Source organism: Lynx rufus, unplaced genomic scaffold (genome assembly GCF_022079265.1).
Source record: "Lynx rufus isolate CCGP_SWC_20201006 ecotype Redwood Valley unplaced genomic scaffold, mLynRuf1.p SCAF_2, whole genome shotgun sequence".
Lineage (NCBI taxonomy): Eukaryota > Metazoa > Chordata > Mammalia > Carnivora > Felidae > Lynx > Lynx rufus.
Window position 1 is genome coordinate 221,534,349 of NW_025814834.1, and position 27,976 is coordinate 221,562,324.

Here is a 27,976-nt window from a genome sequence, read left to right on the forward strand (position 1 = left end):
GCCAGGCACACCTGAGTGCCCTGCCTTGGTGCTGCTTCTCGCTGTGGGGCGCACTTCCCACGAAAACGCACCCCGTGCCTGAGCGGGGGCAGGGTTCCCAGGGGTCTGGTGGATCTGGGGAGGTGTGTGGGGCCCTGGGGCCTACAGACACCTCGAGGGAGAGCGTGCACACCCGCCTTCCCGAGCGTTTGCTCAGGAAGATGGCAAGACTTATCCTGGCGGTGAGTCGCGAGGCCTCCAGCCAAGCCCACGGCCTGCTGCTTCAAGGGCACCGCCTGTCATAGCGATCCTTGCTGGCCCCAGCACCCCGGGTGGCTTCTTTAGGGGCCAGATGCGGGGGTGGGGGGCCAGCCCAGGCACGGATCCCCTGGGGCCTAGCCAGCATCCGGCTTCTCCAGGGAAGGGGCAGTGCCTGTATCTCCCCTTCTGGGCAGGGGGCTCCTCTGGTCTGGGGTCCCTGTCCAAGAGTGGGACCGGAGGCACGGGAGGGAACAGGGCTTACGTCTTGGAGCCTCGAGGCCCCTGCCCTAGGGTGCCAGTCCGCGAAGCCCTCCGTGGACAGAGGTGGGGGTGTTCTCGCACAGACCACGGCCCGGGAACACTTGGCTCACGGTCACGGGGGCGGTGGGCCACCCTACACCGAGCAGGCGTGGGCGTGGAGTTGTGTCTGCGAGTTTAGAGTCTAGGGTGTCCAGAGGAGGCTTTGTGCAGAGCAAGCCCGCCACCGTCGGGCAGGGAACCAGCAGCTCTGGGCACAGAAGGGGCATTCCCTGGAGCCACACCCGCGTCCCTGCACCAGGGGCCCCGCGCGTCCGCTCCCCCTGTGCCCGTGCTCACCTACACCTCCCGCGCCCCTGTGCACCACCGCCCCCCCCCCCCCCGCACTGCAGAAAACCAGGTACAAGTGGAAGAGGACTGGGCACCATTTTAATGCAGTAGAAGCTTTGTCTCTTAAATTTTAAATACCTCTGTTGTGTATCTTAACGTCAGGAAACATGCCCCCAGACCCTGAGACCAGGAGGCCGCTTCCTCCCCAGGGAGGGGGGTGGGGAGGGGTGGCAGACGGAGGGCCAAGGCGAGGGCAGCTGCGATCCGCCCTGAGCCCCCGTCAGAGTCTGAGCAGGAGGCCGGTGGCCGCGGAGCCCCTGCAGGGGGCCGGCACGTCCCCGCAGCCCCCTTGGCCCCCGGAGCAGGCACCCTCCGGGGTGCCCCGCTCCTCCCCCGGGGGTCCTCTCGGGCCCTGCAGCCGCTGCTGCCGTTCGTGGGCCTGCCGGGCCCGGCTGGCGATGGCGCGCACGCGGCTCTGGCTGCGGGAGGACGAGCGCCGCAGGAAGCCGGGGGGACCGGGCACCCCTTCCCCAGAGCCACTCAGGCTGGTGGGCGAGGTGATGTCACCGGCCTGCTGGAAGCCCGTGAGCCAGCGCAGCTGCTCGGTCAGGGCGTCCCGTCGCGCCCCCCGCACCGCCCGCCCCTCCCTCGCCAGGCCCAGGCTTCGGCCCAGGATCTCCACTTGAGGGGCAAAGTCGTCAGCAGTCAGGTCCCCCAGGCTCTTGGACTTGGCGGCTGCAGGGCAGTCCCGGAGGCCTACCAGGGCGAGGCGGCCCCAGGGTGGCCTAGGGGCCAGCGGACGGGGCTGAAGCTCTTCCGGCGCCGTGGGCAGCTGGCTGGCAGCCCGCAGGTTAGGGCTGGATTTGCTCTTGGTCACAGCAGGCAGGTCCAGGCGGACGGCCGTGGCCGAGCAGGGTCGCAGGGGCAGGCGTCCTGCTGGAGCCCCGGAGACGCTCTCACGGCCCAGGCCCAGGCCCGGCAGGGAGAGGTCGATGACCGTGTCGCTGGAGGACACGCTGGAGGATGAAGACACGCTGTCTCGGTGGCCGCCCGGTTCCAGCCGCCGCCATAGCCGGTCTCCAGCCGTGGCGTCCGAGTACACGGTGGGGCAGGGCCCGGCCAGGGGCCGCCATCCGCCCGGGATCTCCGGGGGCACCTTCCCGTCACCGTCAGCCCTTCTGACCGTCTGGCTGCCGGGGGCCCCCTCGCAGGCTCCCCCTGGGCCCCCACCGTTGTACACCCGCCGATGGCTTTCTGGGGCTTGCTCCGTGTCCCCTCTGCTCCGGGTCCTGAGTTGGAAGGGCGTGGGAGCTCCCAGAGCCACCACAGGGGGGCTGGCCACTTCGGCGGCAGGTCCCGACGGGCACGGCAGCCCTCCCGGGGAGGGGCTGGGGGGGGCAGCCACCAGAGGTGGGGGGCCGGGGCCCGGGGCTGGCTCCTCGGCAATGGTTTCCAGGCCACGGAGGGAGGAGCCCGGCCTCTGCGCGGAGAAAGGGCGGGTGTCTGTGGACGAGAGGAGAGGAGCGTGTCGGGCTCATCCCCCAGGGACGGTGCCCGCAGGACCCCCAACAGCCAGGCCCCTCGGTGGGCACGCAGCTGCCCCCCACCCTGCCCTCCGGCTCTGCCGCTGCTGGGGCTGGGGGGGGTGGGGTAGTGGGCAGATGGGCCTGTGTCCACGGGCAGGGTCCACGGGGCCCGGCCGACAAGCCGGGCCGGGGACGGCACAGGGTGCACGGGGGACCGGGGGACCGGGCCCCATTACCTGGCACTCGGCTGCTCTCAGTCCCTAACTACAGAGGCAGCGTGGGGACAGAAAGGAGAACAGGGTGGTCAGCATAGGGGTGGGGCTGCCCGGTGGACAAACATCGAGGCTGGGCGGGTGCAGGGATGGCGGGGAGGGGACAGCTCAGCTTTCAGCCCCTCCGCAGGCCGGGGTCCAGTCACAGCCGGTGCTCAGCGCGGCTCAGGCCATAAATGAATCCCCAGGGCCGAGCAGGTGCCGTCTACTCCACTCGACACCCTGGGCACCGTCCGGGGGTCTCGGGGGCGTCGGGGGCCGCTCTGCAGGGCACCACCGACCCACGCCGGACTCGCCGGAGGCCTTCGGTGCAGAGTCAGGGGCCGGACACCCGCGGCCCGGCCCCGGAGGGAGACGAGGGGGGCTGGAAGCTCCCCCGGGTCTTAGGAAGGGCATCCAGGGCAGCCGGGTCATGGGGGCACTGGGGGGGGGAGGGGGGCAACCTCAGCCCCCGAGGCAGCTGTGGTCAGACCTGCTCTCGCTTCCCTGGCCGCTTAGGGGCTGGGGGGGAGGGGGGTGGGGGTGGGGATCTGCGCGGGCAGGTCGCAGTCAGCTGGGGAAGGGGTGCTGGGGGCTACGGGGGCCCCCGGGCAAGCAGGGAGCAGCGGGAAGTAAAGCCACGACGAGCACACGGAGGCGGCGGTTTGGGCGCGGCGGCGCAGCAGACTCGGGCCCGGCCATGCCGAGGGGCGGAGTGGGGGCAGCACAGAGGACGCCGCGGAGGAGCGTCGGGTCTTACCGGCGGAGAGCGTGGAGGATTTACTCCTAATCTCCTCCAGCTTTTGAACGAACAAGGCATTCATCTCCCGCTGCAGGGCCCCTGCCTGCCTGCGGGCGCCCTCGGGCCAGCGGGGGGCCACCTCGGGGCCGCCCAGGCTGCCGGAGTCGGAGGACACAGAGCCGCCGCCGCCGCCGCCGCCCGGACCCTGCCACCGGGCCCCTCTGCCTCTCCCCGCGGCGGTGGGGGGCGCCCCCAGCGAGTCCGCACGGGCCCGGGGCTGCTGGCTGACGGGCTCGCGCCCGGCCCCGGGCCCCGGGCCGGGCAGCCGTCCCGGCCGCGGGCCCTCGGCGTCCTCACCGGCGCAGGAGCCGACCACACACTTCATGCAGGCGGCGGCCATCCCGGCGGGCCCGGGGCCCTCGGGCGCACCGGGGGGCCGCCCCCGGGCCAGACTCCCGCGCGCCGGGCTCCTCCCCGCCGGCGCCTTACCTCGGGGGCTGCGGTTGCCCTGCTCCTCCGGGGCCGAGGCCTCCAGAGCGGGGCCGGGGCCGGGGGCCGCCACGTCACGGGCCTCCCCCTCGGAGCCGGGGTCCTGCGTGGCCAGGACCAGCTCCGGGAAGGCCTCGCGACTCGACTTCTGGCTCTTGGTCGGGGCGCTGGCCGTGCGCCGCAGCAGCCGCCGGCTAACGGAAGGCCGAGGCGGGGGCCGACCAGCAGCATGGCTGTCCAGAGAGCCGGGCTTTGGGCCTCTGAGGAACAGGCCTTTTAGGCCCAGAGCCTGCTTGACCTGCAAGAGAAGGAGCCCACGTAGCCAGCGGCCGGGCACCGGGGACCGGGGACCGCCGGCCCGGCCCCCGGCACGCTCCGGCAGGCGGTGACGGGCCCGAGCCTGCCGCGGCCCAAGAGCCAGCCCGACGAGGGCACCGGTGAGCGTGTCGGGCTCGTGCCGCTCAGGGCTGTGGGTGCGGGAGAGGGTGTCCAGGGCGCCCCTTCCGGGGACGGCAGCTGCCACGGCCTTGGCGCAGACCGGGAGGCGCCGCCGGAGGGCGGACGGGTCCCAGGGCAGGCGGGCCCGGCGACGGCCAGACGGAGAGGCCCCCCCCAGGGTTCTCCCCGGACCCTGGGTCCCGCGCCCACACCGTGTGCCCCTCACGGAGCCCCCGGCTGTGGCGGAGCAGGCCGGCCCAGGGCCCGCGGGGTGGGCCTGACACGGGGAGAAAACCCCACGGGAGCAGACACCGCCAGGCTCACGTCCGCCCCCACCTTCGGGCGCCACAGGCTGAGGAAGCAAGCAAAGCCGGGTGCGGGCCGGCGGTCTGCTCTCCCGGGGCCCTGCCCGGCCCACTCCTCGGACCTGCTGCCTCCTCCGGGAAGCCTTCCTGCCCCGCTGCCAGCCTCACCCTGCTCTCGGTTCACACAGCCCTAAGGGCAGGCCCCGTGCCGGCTCGGCGTTCCCTGAACTGCCGCCGGCTTCGGGCCTTCCCGGACAGCCGGGCCCGGGAAGTCCCCGCGAGGCCTCTCCCGACAGCCTCCCCGCCCGAGGAGGGCAGCTGGGGGCCCCCGGGACCAGCCGGCAAGTACCCGGGTCAACGCCGGAGAGGCCGGCGGCTGCGTGTCGAGAGTGCAGAGGCCAGAGGGGTCCTCGCATGCAGAGGCCCCGACAACAGCCACCACTCCCCAGTGACACAGGGGCACGTCTGGGCGGAGGTGTTAAAGTGGCCAGCACTTGAATCAGCTTCCCGATTCAAGATCCCAAATCTACTGCAATTTGGGCGAAGTTGCCCGCAAAGCCATTTAGAAGGAGGTCCAGGATTCAAGCTCCGAGCTCCTGGTCCCTGGGGCCTCCCCACCCCACCCCACCCCAGACGTGATGGGCGCACGGAGTCAGGGAGCACGTGGGGGGTGGGGGCGGAGAGGAAAGGCGAGGACAGGGAGGGTGACGGGGGCAGGGGGGCAGGGCGCTCAAAGCCAGAGGACCAGACACGGAGGTAGGCGGGGGACACGGGGTGGCGGACAGAGGACGGAGGAGGGAACGGGAGGCCGGGAGGGGTCCACGCACAGGAGGCCTCGCTGAAGTCCTGGACCTGCCTCGTAAATGCTGCTCTGTGGCTGAACATGGCCCAAGGGACCCCAGAGCCGCGGCACGATCCATGTCGCATGAGCTGACAGTCTCCAAAATGCTATCGGGAATCACGGATGCTAATGGGGGCGGCCTGAGCATGCAGTGGGGGGGCGGGCGGGCTCCGCCGCCCCGGCGCTGGGGTACCTTCGAGCTCCTAACGGGACTGTCCTTCTAAAAGTAGACTTTAGACATAGGCAAGCTCACTGCAAGACCAAAGAGACAGAGTGAAGGCTGTGAGACGCCGACAGCCGGGCGCGGGGCCCGCGGAGACAGGCAGACACGCCACAGACGGACGGGGGTGACGACGACGGGCGAGAGCCAGGCGGCCCGTGGTGCCGCGGGGCCGCGCAGGTGGCAGCAGAGAGACAGCGCCGGGACCACGCAGGCCCCCCACGCACACCGGACGGACCGCCACACACACACGCCCTGCCTGGGCCCGGAGCACAGAACGGGGCCGCCCTGGGTTCCGCGACCTGGGGCGATGGAGCGAGAGCCCCGTCCGGGGATGCGGGGTGGGGGGCAGGGCCAGGCAGACACCCTCCAGAGAGGGACGGAGAATCGGGGACCCTGAGACGTAGGAGTGAGGAGGTTTAGGAGAGACGGGGGGTGGGGGGCAGGGGTGCCCAGGAAGGGCCAGGGTGTCCGGTTCCTGGTGCCTGCAGCGGCCCCGGGACACCGGGGTCGGGTGTCCCTACTGCCCATTTTGCAGGCGGAGACACAGACCCAGAGGAGTAAGCACCAGGCCCGACAGCCTGGCAACGGGGCCGGGGTGGGAGCAGGGGTGGGCCGGGCAGATGGCCCTGCGGGTGGCACTCACCTTACCGCTGACGTCACTGATGGCCACATGGACAAAGATCGAGGCCTCTTCCATCCCCTCCAGGTGCACGTGCCGGTAGCCTGAAACAGCCAGGCCACGGTCACCCCGCCCCGCGCTCTACCCAAAGGTCCCGGGCCCCGAGTACAACCCCTGAGCCCAGTTCTGGGGGCTCCTTCTCCAGGAAGCCCTCCGGTATCACTCAGTCCTGCGACGACCTCTTCCTCTTCCTGGGGCCTGGGGGACCCCACAGACTGGGCTCCCCTCCCCCATCCCGCCCACAAAGCGCCCCTGGCCTTATACCTTCCTCCTCAGCTCCCTGTTGTGTCTCCAGGCCCGCCCATGGCAGGGACCGACTCACAGAAAGAAACTCAGTCCTGGCTTCAGCTGACCTACAGGGGACGCTGGCCTGTGGGGGACACTGGCCTGTGGGGGGGACCGGTCTCTATGGGGGACGCTGGCCTGTGGGGGGACCGGTCTCTATGGGGGACGCTGGCCTGTGGGCACGACCGGTCTCTATGGGGGACGCTGGCCTGTGGGGGGGACCGGTCTCTATGGGGGACGCTGGCCTGTGGGCACGACCGGTCTCTATGGGGGACGCTGGCCTGTGGGGGGGACCGGTCTCTATGGGGGACGCTGGCCTGTGGGGGGGACCGGTCTCTCTGGGGGACGCTGGCCTGTGGGGGGGGACCGGTCTCTATGGGGGACGCTGGCCTGTGGGGGGACCGGTCTCTATGGGGGACGCTGGCCTGTGGGCACGACCGGTCTCTATGGGGGACGCTGGCCTGTGGGGGGGACCGGTCTCTATGGGGGACGCTGGCCTGTGGGCACGACCGGTCTCTATGGGGGACGCTGGCCTGTGGGGGGGACCGGTCTCTATGGGGGACGCTGGCCTGTGGGGGGGACCGGTCTCTATGGGGGACGCTGGCCTGTGGGGGGGACCGGTCTCTATGGGGGACGCTGGCCTGTGGGGGGGACCGGTCTCTATGGGGGACGCTGGACTGTGGGGGGGACCGGTCTCTATGGGGGACGCTGGACTGTGGGGGGACACTGGCCTGTGGGCAGGACCAGTCTCTATGGGGGACGCTGGCCTGTTGGGGGGACCAGTCTTTAGGGGGAGCGCTGGACTGTGGGGGGGACCGGTCTCTATGGAGGGTGGTGGCCTGTGGGGGGACACTGGCCTGAGGGGATGCTTGTCTTTATGGGGGACACTGGGCTCTGCAGGAGATGCTGGTCTCTATACCAGGGGACCCTGGCCCCGGCTCTGCCCTCCCTGCCCTGCCGGCCCCCTGCGCACCTGGCATCATGCTGCTGAAGGCCAGTGTCCTCTGGCCAATGAAGTCACGCCCGATGGGGTCATGGTCCCAGACGAGGAAGCGCACCAGCGCGATCTCAGGCATGTGCACCGTGAACACCAGGGTCTCCTCCCACATGGGGTTGAATCCTAGAGGCCACCGGGTGGAGGTGTCACCTCCCACCCCAGGTCCAGCCCGGAGGCCACCTGGGCCCTCGCCTCCTTCGGGGACTGGTGGCCCGGCCCGGGAGAACCTGGGGACTGGGCTCTGACCAGGGGCGCTCCCGCCCGGCCGTCCCCTGTGGCCCCCGGGGCCTCACCGTTGTCGTCCACCACACGCGTCTGCTCCTTGTTGCAGTCCACGGGGAGCCCGATGACCTCCACCTCCACGAAGGGGTCGATGATCTGGGCGCGGAGGGCAGGGCTGGCACCTGGCCTGGCGTGGTGCCCCAGCCCCGCCCACCCGGGCCCGGGCCCCTCCTACCTCGCCCCGGTCCCCCAGCATCGAGTCCCTCGGCTTGGGGAGCTGCTGCCCGCTGATGATGCGAAGCACCAGCTGCTTCTTGAGCTGCCCGGGCAGAGGGTCCTCGGAGTTGGGGTTGAAGACGCCTGGGGGGTGCGGGGGTGCCAGGCTGAGGGGGAGCGGGGCCGGCCTCCACCCTCTCGCCGGGCTGTCTGGGCACCCCACCGCACCCTCCTGCTGGACGGGAGCGCCAGGCCCGGGGGGCGGGAGGCGGCGTTCCGGCGCGGGGGTCCCAGGGGTCCGCGTGCTGGCCGCCCCCGTGACCACCCTGTGACCGGGCACGGCTCGTCTCCCCTCTCGGCACACGGCCTCCGGGTGCGGGGCCGGGTGCGGGGTTCCCTGGGTGGGGCTCTGCGGGCACGTCACCCGAGGAGGTGGCAGTTGCAAGCTGGGGAGCAGGAAGACTTTAAAATGGGGAGAAAGCCACACGTGGTTGGGGGTGTCTGGGCCTGAGTCCTTGGGGAGTCCCCTCAGGCTTGTCACGCCGGGGAACCTCATGGGGGGCCAAGCGTGGGGAGGGGCTCCCTAGCGCACCCCGCGCGGATTCCTGGCAGGGTGGGGGTCCTCCCCCGCACACCCCCTTCTGGCATCCCGGGGGCCGTGTCCCTGGCTGACCCACCAGGTGGCCCCGCTGAAGCTCCGCGTCCCTGGGCCCCCGGGCCTCACCCTGGCACATGCACTGGGGCTTGAGCACGTAGCCACAGTTGCCATTGAGGCTGAACTTGGCCCGGTTCAGCTGCAGCATCCGGCCCTCCGACTGGTAGTTCAGGGCGACTACGGCCAGGGAGGCGACGTGGCCCGGTCAGCGCCCGGCCGCCCGCCGCCCCGCCTCCCCCCCCGACGGCTGCCCGAGTTCAGGGCTCACCTATGTGAGCGGGGACCCTGGGCTCACAGCCCTGTGCGTGAGCGGGGCGTGTGTGCGCGTCCTGGCAGAACGTCCCCGGGGCCCTGCCCCGCCAGCCCCCGTCCACCCCCGGGGACACGGGCGGACGTGCCTCCGTCTCTCCCTCCTCGTCCTGGGGTCCCGGGCCCCCCCCCGCCCCCCGCAGGGCCGGCCGGGCGACACCGGCAGGGGGTGATAGAGGTTCCCCAAAGCCAGCGGCCAGGGAGCAAGGCCGGCCGCCCCGTGACGCGCACCCATCTGGCAGCCGGCGTTCCAGAAGGGCTGAGGGTTGTAGTTGCTGGAGTCCACGCGGTACGAGGAGGGGTAGATGCGGGACAGCTGGTGCTGGTTGAAGCGCAGGTACTGGGCCGGCTTCTGCTGCAGGATCTGCTGGGCCCTGGTCTCGCTGAAGGACGACACCTGCCAGCTGGACGCCACTGCGGAGCAGGGGGGCGGCATCAGGGGCGCAGGCAGGCCAGCGCCCCGCCTCCCCCTCCCCGCCCCCCCCCCCGGGGGGCCCCGGTCCCCTCACCTTCCGCCTCCACGTCGTGGATGCCCACAGACTTGGTGTACTTGACCAGGTCCGAGAGGGCGCGAGACAGCTTCACGGTCTTCTTCTGCCGGCTCGCCCTGCGGGCACGGCGGGGGACAGGGGGTCAGGGCCTCCCGACTCAGGCCAGCCTGCGCACCCCAGTTTGGGAGGCAGGCCCCAGGCCTCTGCCGGCTCCACCCAGGAGCGACGTGGGGGAGGGGCGGGTGCCGGCGCGGACCCCACCGAAGGATGCCTCCCCAGCCGCATCAGGCGCTGGAGGCGAGCGCAGGGGGCGACGCTGGCCAGTCCGGCCCCCTCGAGGTCCGCGCCCAGGGGCCCCCACTCCCCCAGCCCACCGCGCGGTCCCCCCGCCACCCAGGGCCCGCGCATCCAACTCCCGCGGCGCCTCCCGCTGCCGCGGTCCGTTCGGGCGGGGCACTGACCCTCGGCCCTGGCTGCCTTGGGACTCCAGGTCCTCGCCCCCCTCCTCCATGCTGGCCGCTTTCTTTAGTTTGCTGCTCTTTTTCTGTGTGGAAGGACAGCGGAGTGAGGCCCCGTGGGGCCCCCCAGTGACCCAGGGGCGTCGGCCGGTGTGCCCGGTTGGGGAGGTTGGCCATCGAGGCACCTGCTGCGTCCAGCCCCAGCCAGGTGCTGAGGCCGGCTCCGAACCCCAGCCCCAGTGGGACGGTGGAGCTAGGGGGGATTCTGGAAGCCAGGTCAGGGGTCCCGGGAGCTGAAGGGGGCTCCCCGGCTGGCCGGCCCAGGGACCCCCGGGGGGCACAGGAACGGGGAGCCGGCCGCCCCTGCCCGGGAGCCCCGCCAGACCTTGCGCTTGGAGAAGCTGCTCATGAGGGTCCGGTTGTTCCGTCTGCTGCCACCGGTGTCCTCCCCGGACTCCACGCCGTCCTCAGCCTAGGGGACGGAGAGACAGCGGTGAAGGGGGCGCCCAGGCTCAGGGCCCCAGGCTCCGAGGCTCCGGGCACCCTTCCCCAGCCCGCCCCGGGGGCGCAGAGGCAGGGGTCTGAGAGGGAGTGTGGAGGCCCCACGGGCTCCTCCAGAAGTGTTTTGAACTCATTAAGGCCCCAGTTCTGAATTCTTTTCCCGTGGAGGGCGAGTGTACGGTAAGTGCTGTTTGTGTGTCTGGAACGTTCCTCGGCCGAGCATGCTTATGTAAGGCTTTTATGAAGACCCCTGCAGCTCTGACGTCTTGTCCTGCTTCTTACAGAGACCAAAGTATTACCTAATTAGACAGATGCGGTCTGTGCCCCCGAAGCGGCCGTTTCACATCACCCTCGGGGCTTCTGGGAGCTTCTGGGAGCTTCTGCACCGTTGTCTATGGAGCACCTTCCCTGCTCCCCCCCAGTCCCCCCCAGACCCGGTCCCGTACGTGCGTCTGCACACACGCAACTCCCCGCCAACCGTGCCCGGGCCTGAGCCGCCGGCCTCTCGGCCAAGAGGTGAGCAAGGCTCCTGGTCAGGAGCTCAAGCTGGGCCCCACTGGGCCCGAGGGGGGAGGACACGAGGGTCAGCTCCACCCCAGGGGCACAGGGGACGGGACCTCACGCCGCAGAGAGCCCACTGTGGCGCCCGCGCCCTCGGCCCCCCACCTGAGCGCCGTGCACCGTGGCTCACACGTCGGGAAAGGAGCGTGCGGCCCAAGACGCTGCCCGCAGCCGCCCCCGAGCTCCAGCCCCCGCCCTGCCCCTGCCCACTCCTGCTCTGCGGAGAAGCCCGGGCCCGTGGGGAGTCAGGACAGGCGCCTCTCCGGCTCCCGGCTCCCACCCGCGTCTGCCCTCCTCGTGCCCCATGCCGGGGTCAGGGGGCGGCACGGGAGGCGCTGGTGCCGACCCCGGGGCACAGACCGCCGCAGCAGAGGCGCTGGGCGTCAGCCCCGCCCCAGACTGCGCTTACAAGTGTCTCTCCCTCCCCTGGCCTGGCAACACCAGCCCCTGTCCCTCCTGACTAGTTGATGGCTCCGCGGCCCGCGGGCAGAGGCGCCGGCAGCCAGACGCCGGGCGTTTGCAGCCGCTTGAGGCCGACGTGCTTCACGGCTCTGTAAACACGGCCTGAAACGCCGCGCACACGCGCCTCTGAATCTGCGCACAACCGGGGAGGGGCGCCTGTTGGCCCCGCATCCGGAGAAGCGGCCGCTGCCTCGGCCAGAACCTGCTGTCGCCACCCCACCCCCGTACGCGGCACCCCCGCACCCGCGCCCCTGTACCTCTGCGCACCGCACCCCTGCACCCGCACACCCTGCGCCCCTACGCACCGCACCCCTGCACACCCACACCCCGCACCCCCGCACCCGCACACCCTGTACCTCTGCGCACCGTACCCCTGCACACCCACACCCCCACGCCCCTGTACCCACACACCCTGTACCACTGCGCACCGCACCCCTGCACACCCACACACCCTGCAGTCCCGCATGCCTGCACACCCTGCACCCCAGCATGCCCGCACCCCACATACCCTACCCACTTGCAGCCCACACCCCTGCATACCTTACATACTGCACACCCAAATACCAGCAACCCTGCGCTCCCCCACACCCTGCACACCTGAACACCCACACCCCTGCATACCCACACATCCATACCCTGCACACTCACACCCCCACACTCCCCGAACACCCACACTCACCCCCTCACCCCCGCACGCCCACATGCTCATACCCCAACATCCCTGGACCCTGCATGTTTACACACCTGCACCCCCCCACACCCGCACCCCCTCAGCTCCCACACACCTACATGACCACACCCCCCACACCGCACCCTCCCACACCTTGCACACCCATGCACCTACAACCCCCGTACACCCAGCACCCCTGTACCCCCACACACCTGCACACCCACACCCTCTGCACACACACCCCGCACCCCTGCGCACTCTAACGCCCGCAACACTGCACGCCCGCGCCCCCGCACCCCCAATCTTGGCAGAGGTTACAGCACCGGCCTGAGCACCACCCTCAGGGAGGCCGTGGGAAGCGGAGGGCCCGCAGTGGGGCCACTCCTGCCCCTCGACACGGCCTGACACGAGAGCTCGGCCTCGTGGGCGGGGCCACTGGGAAGGCAGGTGGAGGAGTGCGGGCTGCAGGGCCCTTCCGAGCAGGAACCTCCGGTCCTGGCCACTCGGGATGTCGGGGGGACCGGCTCCCTCACAGAAGATCAGGCCTGCCCTCGGCCAGCACCCGTGCCCATTAGACTTGCACCGGCACTGAAGACGGGGGTCCCCTCCTTGCCCCCTGCTTCTTCCCCACCAGTCTGCCCATCCTACATCTGCCTACTGCCTCCCAGGGAACGGGGGCCACAGCCTCTGGCCACTCGGCAAAGGGGACAGAGAGGCATGTGGGAGCAGGTGCATGACCACACTGCCCAGCCCCCCCCCACACACAGAGTTCTGTGCCCTGCATCCCCACTGCTCCCCTGCGCGTGCCCCAGCCGGGGAGGGCCTGATGCTGCTGGGGGCGGGGGGTCCTCCCTGACGCCCCCTCCAAGCTCCACGCCTGGCAGCTCAGCCTAAGCTGCCACGACTTCTCCTCCTCCAGGAAGCCTTCCCTGAGTACCTGCTCCCCCTCATGCAAAAAGTCACATGGACATTAGTTCCCCAGGTCCAAGCTGCCATCCTGCACGTCCCCAAGCCCCCACCTAGAAATCTGGGCACTGGAAATAAGCAATGCCCTGTCCGCATGGGACCTGTGGGGGCCACCTGCACAGAGAGGGACCCCCAGTGTCCGGGGGCACCGGCTGTACCACGTGCCCTGTGGGTGCGACAGACACTTGTATCTAAACACACTGCCCGGGAAGCCCAGCCCCCCACCTGCCTTCCCACCTTCCCCGGGGCCCAGACAGTGGTGAGCTCTGCAGGGGGCAGGGGGCAGGGGGCAGGGGGCAGGGGGCAGGGGGCAGGGCAGGGCTCTCTCCAAACGGGTAGACACCACCTCTACCCGCCTGCCCTGCAGCCCTGCTCACTGTGAAACAGGGTCTGTAGGGCTGACCCACACCCCGCCCAGCCCCAAACCAGCCGCGCTGCCCACCACAGCCCCTGGGGGATCAGCTGCACTTGAGCCTCTCAGCTGATGCACCTGACCTTCGAGGTTCGCGGCCCCTCTCCAGCCGGGCCCCAGACTGTTCAGCCTCGCCGGCCCGGCCTAGCGCCTCCCAACACATGCTTCACGCCCGCCATTCTCCCCATGAGATACCTCCAAGAGCCCAGCCCTGCTTCCCCGTGAGGCTGTCGGGGACTCCAGGCCTGGACCAGCTAGATAGCTCCCCAAGACTGTCTGGGCTCTGAGACGCTGTGTGCCCCTCTCTGTCACTCACAAGACCCTTCAGCAGGAGGTGCCTGGCCTCCAGCCCCCAGGCAATGCTCAAGTCCCCTTCCACAAAGAGCTGCAAATCCCCGGGGTGGGGGGTGGGGGGTGGGGGGCAGCTCCCTTGGGGACCTCAAGGAAACAGCCGTCAACCACACCAGAGCAACCACGCAAATGGGGCCACCCCTTCACCCTGGCCAGCCACCCTGTGACACAAGGAAGGCTGCAAGTCCCTTATGATCAGAATCAAAACAGCTTGAGGTGAGCTCCTAGAGAAGCCGGGGTCGAGAGGCAGGCCGGCAGGCAGCAGGGCCAGTGGGCAGTGGTATGAGTGCACACGCAGGCTTGTGTGTGCAGGTGTGTGCACAGGTGTGCATAACTAGGTGTGTAGGTGTGTGCACGGGCGTGCGTGCGTGCACAACTAGGTATGTAGGTGTGTGCGCGCACAAGTAGGTCTGTGCAGGTGTGTGCACAGAGGTGCGTGTGTGCATGAGTAGGTGTGTGCAGGTGTGTGCACGGCCGTGCATGTGCACAACTAGGTAACTAGGTGTATGCACGGGTGTGCGTGTGCACAAGTAGGTGTGTGCAGGTGTGTGTGCAGAGGTGCGTGTGTGCACGCGTAGGTGTGTGTGGGTGTGTGCACGGGTTCGGGGGCATGTGTGTATGCACACACACGTGCACCGGTGTGCACAGACCTCGTGCTCCAGGCCCTTGACCCGGCTGCAGGCTGACGTCACCGGCCGTCGGGCTCTCACCTTTTTGCCCTCTGCCTTGTGCCCAAGCTTCCCGGACGGGGGCAGCGTGGACACGGTGAAGTCGTTTGCGTCCTCACAGTCCCGAATCTTCGACTCCTTCATGAGGGAATCCAGTTTCCTCTTGGCGATGTTTTCCACACGCTTCCGGTTGGTGGCGGCCTGCCAGAGCCACACGGTCGCCCCTTGCCATCAGCCGCCAGCCCCACGGCAGCAGCGGTGACAGCCCCCAGGGTCTCGGGCAGGGCCGCGGGGGCCTGCTGGAGCCGGGGAGCCCGAACCCCGTCTCGGCTTCTCACACCCCTGGCCGCACACTCACCCCCGCACTGCGTTGCCTACCCCCACACCACCCAGCTCCTGGGGCGCACCTCAGGCCTACGATCTGCCCCAGGGCCACAGCCAGTGACCTCCAGGCTCTGAACCAGGCCTCTCAGATTTTAACACCTGCACCCCTTTAGCTGCACGACCCTGCCCCAGGGATTCCGGTGTCTGGCCAGTGGGGGAGGCAGTCGGTGTGCCCGGTGGCCACGCTGGGCTCCCAGAGCCCGAAGCAGCTCGGGATCTGGGATCCCACCAGTGGCTACGATGTCCCTCAGGAGATGGGCAGGGGGCAGGGATGGGCGGCCCGGCCGCCAGCACCCGGGGCATAGCCTCTAGGTGCCCTCTCTGTCCGAAGCAGCCCCCATCATAGCCCTAACAAACTCGGGCCCCTCCAGGGCAGCGCCTGGGCCGTGGGCATCTGGGTGCCCCAGAGCCCAGGCTGGAGGGGTGCACCCGAGGCGTCAGAGAACTCGGGTGTCCTGTCACCCGGAGCCAGAGAAATATGCGGAGAATATTCTAGAGAATATGCGGAGAATATGCGGAGAGCACATCCAAGCGGAGAATTCCGCTGCCTCAGGGCTTTCTCAAATAATTAGCCAGCATGGCTGGGAATGCTCCTGAACAATTATTTTCCCATCCGATGGCCCCTCAGGGAGAAATAATGCCTTCCCGCCTCGGAGCAGCGGCTTAGAACAGTGCCCAGAGGACAAAAGATGCTAATTACAGAGTCCCCCCAGCCCCCCTCTGCCAAGCCCTTTTTCACTCCTCCTTCCCGTGTAGCCAGCCCCCAGCCCCAGCACCTCTGCCAGCTGGGAGTGCAGGGCCACGTCTTGGGTGAAGGGGCAGGCAGGGAAGGCCCCCCACCCCGGCTGAGCGTGTGCCCAGTTGTCTAACTGCCGTGCAAAGCACCCTCACATCTGCCCGATGTCCCTCTCTCAGCCACTGCCTTCTCACAGCAAGGCCGTGAGCCTGCTCTTCGGGACTGCGGCTCCCCCGCCCCCCACGAAGGGAAGGGCCTCCCAGCCCCTACTCACATCCCCATTGAGGAGTTTGCAATCCTCATCGATCTCGTCTGCACTGTCTTCATCAGACACCTCGCCCTCCTCAGCATCCTCACTGATGTTGGCAGGGAGCTTCTTGCCCTGGGGGGAGGTGGCGGACCATGGGAGGGGTTCTGCAGGAAGTACTGGGAGGCCAGTAGCCACAGGAGCAGCAGCAAAGGGAAGGAGCCTTTCTCAAGCTTGCTTGTGGACCTCAGGCCACAGGGCAGAAGCCAGTCTGGCATTTCCTTGCAGCAGCAGTGCGGGAGGGAGACGCCTGGGTGTGCACACAGAGGTCCCTAGATTGAATGGCCACCATGGAGGGAGACTGAGGCCAGGTTGGCACAGGGCCTACCCTGACTCCTCAAATGTGCCACAGGTGGTGTGGAGCCCTGGACTGTCCAGAGCAGGGCAACTGCCCCTCACCTGGCCACAGATCAGAGGCCAGAGGCCCAGCAGGATGCTGGCCCTAGAAGGGGCAGGGAGGGGCTTACCTTCACCAGGATCTTGCCCTTGAGCATCTGCGGAGAAGGAAGCATGGTGGCATCCTCACCGCTCACTGATGACAAGTCCAGCTTATCCCCAAGAATATCCGTCAGATACTGAGCCATCTTCTTTTGTTGGATAACACTGCAGTGGTTCTCAATGGACAGGATCACTGGGTACCTGTGGCCCCAAGGTGGAAGGAGCAGAGTAAGCCAGGGGAGGGCTAGGCCCCCAAATGTGTGAGACCTCAAGTCACCTGCACCAGTGAATGAAAAGAGACCTTCACCGGCAGCCAGGATAGATGGAACTGACAGCCACTCTGAGAAGGGGCCCATCGATGGCTTTGAAAAGCAACTGCGTGGGTGGGAAAGGATCTGGGAGATGTTAGGGACAGGTAAAGAAGGCATGCAATTCATAGCCCAATAAGAAAAAACAAAGGCAATTAGAAACTCCAGGAAAACAAAAGGAAACATGCAAGCAAGTCAGCCAGTCATGGTTTAAAAATAATGTGAACTAAACAGGTGCAATGTGGAACAATGACTAGACTGAGAAAAATAATCTTGTTGGCCTAGATACTGGAGACACTGTCCTGTGAATGGCTCTGGGGTCCCAACATCGGCCCCATAAGAAAAGGAGACATAAGCCTGGCACATTCCATCTGGTAGAACATTGTTATTACCTTCATAGTGTAGAATGGGGAGTGTAGCATGGACACTTTCATTACACATTCCTCAGTTGTTTGATTTATTTATTAAATTTTTTTAACGTTTATTTATTTTTGAGAGAGGAGAGAGAACGTGAGTAGGGGAGGGGCAGAGAGAGAGGGAGACAGAGGATCCAAAGTGGGCTCTGTGCGCAGAAAGCCCGACATGGGGCTTGAACCCACGAACCGTGAGATCATGACCCGAGCCAAAGTTGGACTTAACCGACTGGCCACCCAGGCACCCTTGTTTGATTTATTTTTTTAACCGTGTGCACATTTTACTTGGATTTTTGTCGAAAGGCAACATGATCCTTTTAGAAAATGTAGGTGACCCAGACCTAGATGGCATGAATCAGAGCAAGAGATGGGCGAGTCCTGTGGTGCAGAGAGTGCAAACAGGACTTGGTGGGAAGGTATTCTCCCTACTTCTCAGGCAAGGGACTGAAGCCTGTGGCACAAGGGCTTAGGGAAGAACCCTATGTCTGCAAAGATTATGCTGGCACATGAGAGGCAAGCCCCGTCCTGGGACCCTAGCACGTCCCTGGGTCCTCGGCAGCTACAGGACATCTGTCTGCCTCAGCCCCCCTACCTTGAGATGCCTCTCTCACCTGCAAGTCTAGGCACCAGGCCACCACTCCTCACTCCCACTCCCTCCTGACAGCCCGAGACAGAGCTCGGGCAAGCTCTTTCAGGAGGGGCCCCTCTATTTCTATGTCCTCAATCAATCTGGCTTCTCTTCCCCTCCCTCATTAAATTAGCTCTTTCCTTACCTCTGAGCCTTGTTTAACCAGGACTTGAAGGTGACTGGGGTGAGGGGGGGCAGGGGAGCAGTCTTCTATTTCCAGAAACTAAACAGGATTCTGTTCAACGGTGTCTGTAGCTACAGCTGAGTGACAGCAAATTGAGTTTGGACGCAGAGTAGCTTCTCGGGGGTAATTAGTGCCAGAGCCACCACCGCTGAGGGCGGCTGACAGCAGGGGTCGCCAAGTGTGTGCGGACGGGGGCTGCTCGCACACGCACCCTGCTCAGCCAATCCGCCGTCCCTTCCTGCGCCCACTGCCCTCCCTCTCCCCGGAGCTGCAGCTCCACTCCCTTCCCTGACCCTCAGCCTCAACGAGGGACCCCCAGATCAGCCCCTTGGCCTCTGCAAACCCTGCCCCCAAGAAAGGATGTGGGGGAGTAGCAGGAAGGGCCGCACGAGCCCCTCCCCCACCCCCGCCCCCGTCCCAGCCACTCACTCATTCTTGACGAAAGCATATTTGTTGATGGTCTCGATGACATCTTTGAAGAGAATCTTGGAGGTCAGAGTGTAGCCATGGTGCACAATGGGCTCCCCGTCGGGCCCGTCCCAGCAGTCCACTGCGGGAAGGCAGACGTCAGTCAGCTCCAGGAGCTTAGCCGCCGATGCCCAGAGACCCGCGGCTCGCGGACTGACTGGGGTCAGTCCTCTCGCTCAGCAATTAACACCAGGAGAGGCCTATCACAGCCCCTGCCCGGGAAGGAGGGCAGACACCCTGCTCAGAGACCCCCGGAGCCCAAGGCCCCCGGGCCCGAGGGGGTTTCGGACTCCCACGGCCCCCGCCGCTCACCCTCCACACAACGGCAGCCGGCCTGCAGGACCCAGGCGTACATGTCCACCCGGGACTGGGACATGAGCTGGTCACCCACGAGGTAGGTGTTGTGGGACGAGGTGATGAAATAGTGGCTCAGTGGCCGCGTCATGTCCTGGTGCACACCGTGGTGCTCTGGGTTGAAGATGTCGCCGGCGGGGCTCCGAGTGTAGTTGGTGAAGCCTGCGTGGGGAGCGTGGGAGGGTGCTTAGGGCCTGCGTGCCAGCCCCCCCCCCCCGCCACCACGGGACTCATCTCAGGATCGCCCCCCACCCCCGCCACGTGGAACCGTAAACTCTCTGCCCAGGCCACTTGTCCAGGCCCCCAGGTTGCCCATCAGCCCGCCGGGACAGCCGGACCGCAGCGATGCCCCGCTCACCGTCAATGCCCAGCACCGCCTTGCTCTTGTTTTCTGGGCAGGGCTCAAACTGCTCGATGATGTCCCGGCAGCTCTCAAGGGTCACCCCCGTCATCTAGGTCAGAGTAGGGGCTTCAGCCCAGGCTAGCCCGTCATTGGCCCCGGGCTAGCCTCAGGCAGCTCCCCCCGCTCCTCCTCCTGCACCACCGCCGCCTCCCAGGCTGCCCCTGATTGTCGCATCAAGACTGCCCACGTGGGCGTCAGGGGGAGGCTCGGGCGCCTGCAGGGTGCTTCCCTGACTGGGCGGCACACCGGCTACCCTCAGCGTCGTGGGACTTGGGACTCAGTGGCCGGAGGACTACTGGTGGATCACATGGCTCTGGAAGAGCCGTGTCGGACAGGATCCTTGACACAGGGGAGGGGTCTTTGGTCCCATCAGCTGGCCCACCCCTCATTCCCACCGTGTCGGGGTCTCAAGAGCTGCAGACCAGGGCAGGCCTGGCAGGGAGCCCTATGTGTGAGAAGGTGCAGAAGAACCAGTCCCACCTTGGAGGAGCCCCAGGGGCACGGGGAGCCTCCCCTACCTGGCTCCCCCTGCTGCCTAACCCACATCCATCTCGGGAAAGCTGCACACGGAAGCCGAGCCCAAGCGGCCCTGGGCATCGATGCCGCCCCCCCACCCCCGCCACCCTGCCCTGGTCAGAGGCTGAGTGGTCTCCCAGGGCCCTGCCATGCAGCCCAGGCCGGGAGCCCTCAGTTCCCGGAAGCAAGTTCACCAGCAGGGCTTCTAGGAAGTCCCGTGTAGGCGGGGGTGGGGGAGGGATATCAGGTGATAGCGGGGAAGCGGGGCAAATGGGGTCAGAGCCCAGAGTAGTTGTGGACCTTGGGAGGCCCAGAGTCTGGGGGCTGGGTCCGGGCTCAAACCACCCACCTGGTGGACAGCTTTGGCCCCAGATATAGGGAAAAGCTTCTGGAAAGCTTAGGGCAAAGGGTAGGGAATAATGAGTCAGTACTGCCCTTCCCAGACAGGGCCACTTTCCCACCCTCCACCCCCACGTACACCGGCAACAGGGACAGAGAACCCACGGCCTCATCCCAGTGCTGCCCACAGTGGCTGGGCTGGGAGTGAGTCGCCTGGGGTATCAGCATCTAGCCAGGCTGGTGCCAGCCTCTCCTGCCTGGGTCAGACCCCAGGGCTTCCCCTAGGAGGACAGGAGAGGAGGCAGGCACACTTCCACGAGGATGGAACCCCAGCAAACTGTGTGAGTAGCAGGGAGGGGTCCTGGGAGCACAGCCCCGAGGACGGCCGCGTGGGGTAAGGTGGGGCAGACACCAACCCAGGACAGCCGCAGGGGGCAGGGGCGGGGGAGATCCTGGGTAGATACGTGTAGACCCAGCCTGGGTGCTACAGCTGCTCCAGCCACCCAGCCCCCGGCCCTGCCCAGCAGCCTCTGCCCGTGGCCTCTAACCTAAGGCTGACTGCCCCTCCCACTCTCTGCCCCAAACTGGGTCCCTGAGGATCCCAGGAAGTTATAAGTGTGGACGCTGGTCCTCACGGCCGCCTCCCACCAGCCCTTAGGGTGGGAGATATACACTGCCTGGGCCCCACCACGGGGACGCTCTTTCCTCAGGGGACACTGGCCTTCCCCTCTCCCACTATGGATTTCCAGCCTCCTGCCCACCACAGCAGGTGACACCCAGCCCCTGCCTGGGCCAAGGTTGAGGGGCCCACATCCCTGAGCCTCCGGACACTGGGCCCCCAGTCAGCAGGGCAGTGCCCAGGAAGCAGTAGGCCTCTGGGTATAGACAAGAAGGCCTAGAGTCAAGAGAAATGGGTGGGTAGCCCCCTGGCACTTGGAGGCATCTGGGCATCTGCTGGACAAATGGGTCAAAGGTGGCGGTAATGGGCCTGGGGCTCAGGGGGTACAAGCTAGTCAGACCTGTGGCTGGAACAGGTGGGAAGGTTGGGTCATGGAACCCCAGTTCTATGAGGTGCTCCATGCTAAAGGTGCTGTGGTCAAGTGCAGGGTCCCTTGAGGAGGCTCAGGGTATCTGTGGTCATGGCTGAGCCGCTCAGAGGCCCACCGAGGAGCCACCCACTCAGGGCCTCCATGGGACACACCCTGAAATATGCTGGGATGGCTCATGATGGGAATCAAAGCAGGTTCACTAAGTGGAGGCAGGTTTGAGGACCCTGAGTGTCGGGCTGTGGCCCATCCTTCCAGACTGAAGGATTCTCGGTCACAGTGAACTGGTTCAAGTGCCCTGGGAGCCAAAGGTGAGGCCATGTATGCCAGGACCCTGCTCCTGCTGTCGTCCCCTCACCTTTTGCTCCACCTCCAGGAAGCGCTGGAGGTCAGTGGCGTCCAGGTAGTCCTTGTGGTCGCTGTAGGTCAGCATGAGCAGATAGAGGTCCCGGCGGGTGGACATCATCTTGTAGAAGGCACAGAACTCCTCAAAGCTCAGTGTACCCTGGTGGTCATCTGTGTCTGCCTCCTGCAAGCCAAAGCCTCTGGGTCCCCCAGTGTCTCACCCCGATAGCTCCCTGGGATCCTTGCAGCAGTGAACTTACTGGGATCTCGCTCCAACTCTCCCACCAAGAAGCCACTGAGCAACCCTTTCACACAGATCTGACCCTGCCCTCCCAGTCCCAGTCTTTCATGGTCAACTTGCACCTACACCTGGCACAGTCACCCCACATTGAGAGCCAACATCCAACATTGGAGTCAAAACCCCACTATGGGAGTTAATGCCCCTCCTGGGAAACAACACTCTAAACTGGGAGCCAACACCCTACCCTGCAGTCAACACCTCACATTGGAGTCAACACCCCACTCTGGGAGCCTACACCCTACCCTGGAGCCAACACCCCATCGTGGAGCCAACACCCTACCCTGGAGTCAGCACCCCACATTGGAGTCAACACCCCACTCTGGGAGCCTACACCCTACATTGGAGCTAACACCTTACCCTAGAGTCAACACCCCACCCTGGAGCCAACATCTCACCTGGGAGTCAACACTCTACCCTGAGATCCAACACCCTGTTCAGGAAGCCAACATCCCATCCTGGGGGTCAACACCTCACTTTGGAATCAACACGGCACTCTGGGAGCTAACACCCCACCCTGGAGTTAATGCCCACCCTGGGCTGCGAGCCTGTAATTACAATTGCTGCCCATTGATTAGAAAAGCACAAGGCCCCAGGGTGCACAGGAGTGTCCAGGCTTCAGTCTCCACAGCAGAGATGAGAGGACCTGGCCACTGTCTTTCTCTTGCGGACAGGGCAGCTCGCACGACTCCTGCAGGACCCGCCGGGGGCAAACCCACCGAGACCCCAGTGAGACCATGAACTTCTTCATGAACCCACTTACTCAGGGAGCATCTACCGAAGTGTCAGACCCTGGGAACACCAAACGCCAAGGCCAGGGACAGACACAGAGGACAAGGGCACCCAGCGACTGGAGGCCAGGCTGCCCAGAGGAGCCTGAGGTGCCCTGGGGCCACGGTGATCCCTGGGAATGGACAAGAAAGGTCCCGTAGAAGGTGCTGATCCAGAGCCCCAGTTCTTAGGGCTGGTGGGGTGGGGGTGGGGTGTGAGAAGGACCTGTCTGGAGGTTGGCTGCACAGCAGGCATTGACATTGGGTCAGCACCATGGACAGCAGCGCTTCCGGCTCTGAGCGCCATCTGGAGTCTTTCCTTATGTGGTGACACAATCTGGGGTGGCTGGGGGGTGGGTGCCACGTCCCTGAGGCCCTCTCTGAACCAGAAGCATCACCAGAGAATCAAGTGGCCACAGCCACCCCCATGTTCCTGTCCCCAGGGAGAGTACTGCTCTTGGGAAGGCCAGTCCTGGCTCGGCACTGACGTGGGCACCCAGCAAGGTCCCAGCATCCCACCCCAGGACCCCAGCGTCTGTGCCAAGGCTGGGACAGGACCAGAGCCCAGAGCCACATGCGCAGGGGCCCAGGAGACACCAGACAAAGACCTCATTGTGCCTGGAGCTCGGTTTGAGGACAGCCCTGGGTCTGAGAGCCGGCAGGCTCAGCCAGGCTCTGGTTGCAGGCTCTGGCTCACACTGCAGACCACAGGACCCCCCTGGGACAGAGCCGGGCCAGCAGCCCTCCCCAGGGTGTGGCTGGAGCCGGGCAGAGATTCCCAGTGTGTCGAGTGTCCAGCCCGCAGGGCGATTTGGCCTCCCCTCATCCCCAAGTTCTGTGCTGGGCGGTCCAGCCGGGAGCCCAGCGCGGGGTGGCTGCCTGTTGTTCTCTGTCCCGCTGCCAGCCCGCGGGGTGAATGAGAATATTTTATGAGGATGAAGCCCTCGGGGAACCCTTAAGGACAGACCCGGCCCCTGAGCCCCAGAATTGCCTCCCGATGTAATTCCTCGGCCCCTCTTTCCACAGACCGTGACTGCAGCAGGTGAAGGCACGCTCGGCTGGAGCTGCCCTGCGGCCCGAGGCCCACACTGGGCCTGCACTCCACTGTTATCTCAGAGTTAATGAAACTGTGTTCAAGGCGCTCTTTACCCACCACACAGATCTCTCCTTTGATTAGGCACTTCCAGGTGGTGGAAACAATACAGAGACTCCTCGACCACCGGACTGATGCTAATTATCAGAGCTGCTCTGCCTGGCTGGAGGCCAGCCCTCCTTCTCTGGGGTCCAGAGCCCCGCAAGGTCGGCCGCAAAGATGGCCAGGGAGGCCCAGGCACTCAGGGACTACCGTGGACAAGGCTGCTGGGGTCCGAGCTATCCAGGGCCTGGGGTCCCCAGCTCTAGGCCAACATCAGTCTCCCGCCCCTGTTGCTCACTCCCCCTCCAGAGCCAGCCCGGAGTCCGCCCCACCTGCAGGCCCCACAGATAGGCCGCAGGGTCTGTCCCCACTGCTCTGGGATTCCTCAAGGGGATCTGGTTGGAGCCCAGACACAGCCAGGCCGAGGGCTGGTCAGAGGGCTCTGTGGGGAGCCCCTGTGCCCAGAGAGCACGTGAGAGGCCCAGTGTCCCTAGAAGGGGGGGCAGGTGGGCATGGGCTCCCCAGAGCTCCCAGCGTGGTGCATCTTCAAGCCAGGACTTTGCACTGGACCTTTCTGTGCACGCTCACCCCATTCTGTGAGGGTACACTCCTCTCCTCCCACCTCACCGGCCAAGCTGGACCCCAAGTTCTAAGCCAGCCTATTGCCTGGCCCCTGACAGCCTCACCATTCTGGAAGGGCCTCTCAGCCCAGAGCTGTCCCTGGAGGTAAGGTAGGCAGGGTACAGGTAGGGGGCTGATCTTCAGGCCTGAGCCATCTGACAGCTCCTCACTGCCCGGGCAGGGGCCCTGTGAGCCCCCCTAGTCCCTGACCAGCAGCCCGAGAGCATCCCACTCGCCCCTTCATTCATGCACAGACCCTTGTGCTCTGAGCTGCGGGGTCCCCACCCCCGCTCTGGCCAAGAACCACCAGCTGTCTATGGCGAGAGCACAAGTGAAGCCACCAGGGGCCGTGCCTGGTGGAGCAGCTGGCTCTGTGCGTGTGCGTGTGCGTGTGCGTGTGCGTGTGTGTGTGTGTGTGCCCGCGTGAGAGAGACAGAGAGAGACAGAGAGAGAGCGCGCCCTCCTCCTGGGTCTGCTTGCCCATCAACTCCACAAACCGGGACCCAATGATGCCACCTTTCCTCCCCGCTGCTCCAGCAGGAGTTCCGGAAAGAGAGAAACTAATTACAGACAATAAAGGCCGCCTCCCAGCTGACAGATGCGTTTTCATAACTTCTAACACCGGGGTGGTTGCAACCGGGAGGCTGCAGGGGGCAGGGAGCTAGAGCTGAGGCTGCAACACGGGCCAGTGTGCACCCTGGACCCCGCCAGGCCAGCGTGCCTCGTCAACGCTGGGGAGTCGGCGGGGGGGAGTGGAGGAAAGGGGGTGCAGCCTCCTTTGGGTGGTTTCCCTCAGGGACCCACACCTGCCCCAAATACCTAGGCTGCCAGGGAGGGCCCCGCACAGCTGCAGAGAGAGAGGCGGCCACTTGGGGCATCTCAGCAGACGCAGGGCGCAGGGCAAGGGGCAAGCCGCTTCCTGGCCTCCCACTGACTGCGGGCCCAGAGACCCCGCCCAGGACTTCCCGCCGCTCGGGCAGGGCCCCTCCTCTCCGGACGCAGCCTCAGCCCCACAGAGCCTGTGCCTGGGGTGTCAGAGGCAGGGGACCCCACCTGGAACATCTGCTTCACCCTCTGCCGGGGCAAGTTCACGTTCAGCTTGTGCAGCAGCTGCAGAACCTCGCCGATGCTCAGGCTGCCGTCCCCGTTCTTGTCCGCCTCGTCGAATGTCTGCTTCAGCCACTTTAGGGCCGAGTCAGGGACCAACACGGGTCCAGCAGGCCCAGCGCGCCCCCCCCTCCCCTCCCCCAAATGTGTGACCCGGCCAGGGGCGGGAGAGCCCCACCCAGGGACCCGCCCCCCGAGACCAAGGATATTGGTCCCTAGTGCGCTGGCGCCGGGCCAGGCTGTCCTCGTCGCTGATGCCGGCCATGAGGTAGCGCAGGCCCGTGACCCAGGTGCGCGCCTCGTCCCCGCTGGGCGAGACCAGGTCCAGCGACTCACGGTGGCTGCCGTGATAGATGCTGAAGCAGCAGTTGGGGTCGAAGCTGCCGTCTGGGTAGCGCTGGAAGATCTCGGACTGCCGCCCTTCACTCACCTCCTGGATGGAGTCGATGGAGACTGCGGGCAGGCAGGGACGGCCGCCGGTCACAGCCCGTCCCCAGGGGCTGGCGCCCCCGCCCGCCGCAGCAGCTTGCCCCGCTCGGCCCGCGAGAGACAAGGCCGGTACCTTTGTGGGTCCCCTTCCCATCTGAGGCTGGCGGAGCTGGGGAAGGGGACCGTCAGGGTGGGGCAAAGAAAAAGTACACATGTGCTGAGGCTGGGGAGCCCACCCCTCCCCGCTCTGCTCTGACCCTGAGGGCTGCTCCCCACTCCCCCGGGGTGTGAGAAAGGCTCGTGCTCTCGGGGGCAGCCCCCTCCCCCTAGTTAGCAACCCCAGGCGCGTGGCTTCTGCACTAGCCGAGGCTGCAGGGTGAGGGAGCCCAGACAGGCCAATTCTGTCCGTCAGGCTCCAGCCAGCTCGTGTCTCCACTCCGACAGGGCGCCTGGCCCGATCCCGCGCCGCCTCCCTAGGAGGCTCTGGCTCCAGCAGGCCGCGGGGCCAGGGGTGCGGCGGGGTCCTGCCCGGCGGGCACCAGCTCCGGGTCCACCAAGGATTTCATTACTGGCCATAGCACCCGGGGCTCCACGGGGCCTCCGTTCCAAAGCTGAATTACCACGAGGAGACGAGTTCTCAGGTCTGTTCCTGCACAGGCGGCAGGGCCCCTCCCAGCCGTGCAGGGCACAGGCATCCCCTCTGGGAGCCCGGCCCCCTGGGCTGGGCCCCGACCACCGCACCCTCCTGCCAGCTCTCACCACCTCCCAACACCACCCGCCCATCTCCTGCAGCCCTGCCCGGCGGGCTCCGTGCCCTTCTGGGAGCTATCCTGGGCAGGGCAGTGATGGTGGGGAGACTCGTGCCCTTCTGGGAGTTATCCTGGGCAGAGCTGTGATGGAGGGGGGACTTCGTCCGTGCAGTGAGGGGGGGTGTCCCTCCTGTCCTCTGCTCCCACCCCCTGAGCTCCCGGGAGTACAGAGCCCGCCTACAGGGCAGGGGGCCTGCCCACCTCTCTTCTCCAGTTCCCTGCATGCGTGCGTGTGCATGGCAGGGGCGGGGGTCCCGGGCCCTAGACTAGGGGGTGCTGGCAGGGGACAGCTGCCCCCCATTCCTCCCTCCTTGGTATCCTCCAAGGCTAGTCAGGTCTGAGTACTGCACACGGCCTCCCCCAGTCCCGGCCTGCCCACCCCTGCCTTATCACCCACTCCCACACGATGCCCAGTACGGGGAGCAGTGCCGGGCCCAGAGGAGGGGCCCCATCTGAGCATCATGGGCCCAGAGGGCAGCCCCACGCACCACCCCCCGCCCCACCACCACCAGGATGCCTCCCAGGGGCTCCCAGGCCCCTGGCGGCCAAAGCTCCCAGGCCCCATGGCGGCAGCCGTGCCCTTGGCAACTGCGGGGCTGAGGCCCTGCCCTGGTGCAGCTGGGTCTCTCCGGGCCTGGGAGGACCCTGACGTATCCCTTCCTGCCTCCAGCCTGGTCCCTGACAGGCCCTGCTCCGACGTCCACCTCGCCCTTCCACCCCTGCAAGAACCCTCCAGCCCAGGCCCCCTCCTGCCCCGGGCGGCCCTGCAGCCCCCACGCCCCGTGCCAGTCCTCATGCCCCAGGTCGCCTGAGCTAACATGTGGCACTGAAGCCCTGCCCTCCATGTGCCCCACAAGGGTCTCTCTCCCTCTGTTCATGGCAGGTCTAGACCCGGCTACCCTGAAGGAAGCGCCTTTTTTTTTGCTCCTCAGCCCACCCCGGATGGGCTCTCGGTCCCCACAGTCCTGCAGGCCCTGAAGGCCATGGGGCCCTGATCCCTCTGTGCCTGACGCCAGAGATCACCTCGAAACGGCAAGGCCGACCAGATGCCTGTGTCGGGCCCGGAGGCCCCTGGAGACTTCCCCAGCTGCCTCGTGGCCGCCCGCTCCCCCCCAGGGCAGCCCCCAGCTCCCCCCGCCCCCAAGGCCGCCTGCTCACTCTTGGCCTTCTCGTTCTTGCGCGAGGGCCGCCAGCGGATGCAGGAGCGATGCTCGTCCAGGAAGTAGAAGCGGACCAGGCCCTTGGAGCTGCCACGGAGCTTCACCATCTGGGTCCCCGCCTGCATGGCGCTCATGCATCTCTCCACTGGGCGTCACGCACACGGCGGGCGGAAGACAACCGACACAAAGACAGACGGGGCGCCGTGAGAGCCGGGCCAGCCCTACCGCCCAC

At 66.5% G+C, this 27,976-nt stretch overlaps 1 protein-coding gene across 1 annotated transcript; it reads right to left on the reverse strand.

The window, feature by feature from the left end:
- Window positions 1–918: 918 nt before the first annotated feature.
- On the reverse strand, window positions 919–27,874 carry PLCH2 (phospholipase C eta 2). Its single transcript, XM_047084210.1, has 21 exons — window positions 27,743–27,874; window positions 25,557–25,799; window positions 25,293–25,423; window positions 21,429–21,599; window positions 19,125–19,218; window positions 18,725–18,928; window positions 18,374–18,494; window positions 16,441–16,612; window positions 15,941–16,048; window positions 14,589–14,747; window positions 10,341–10,427; window positions 9,959–10,041; window positions 9,516–9,613; window positions 9,238–9,420; window positions 8,767–8,874; window positions 8,062–8,186; window positions 7,898–7,982; window positions 7,581–7,727; window positions 6,287–6,366; window positions 3,837–4,134; window positions 919–2,331 (listed from the first exon to the last, which is right to left on the reverse strand). Exons 1-21 carry the CDS (start codon window positions 27,867–27,869, stop codon window positions 1,109–1,111), a joined length of 4,047 nt encoding a protein of 1,348 aa, XP_046940166.1. The 5' UTR covers window positions 27,870–27,874; the 3' UTR covers window positions 919–1,108.
- Between the last annotated feature and the right edge of the window lie 102 nt (window positions 27,875–27,976).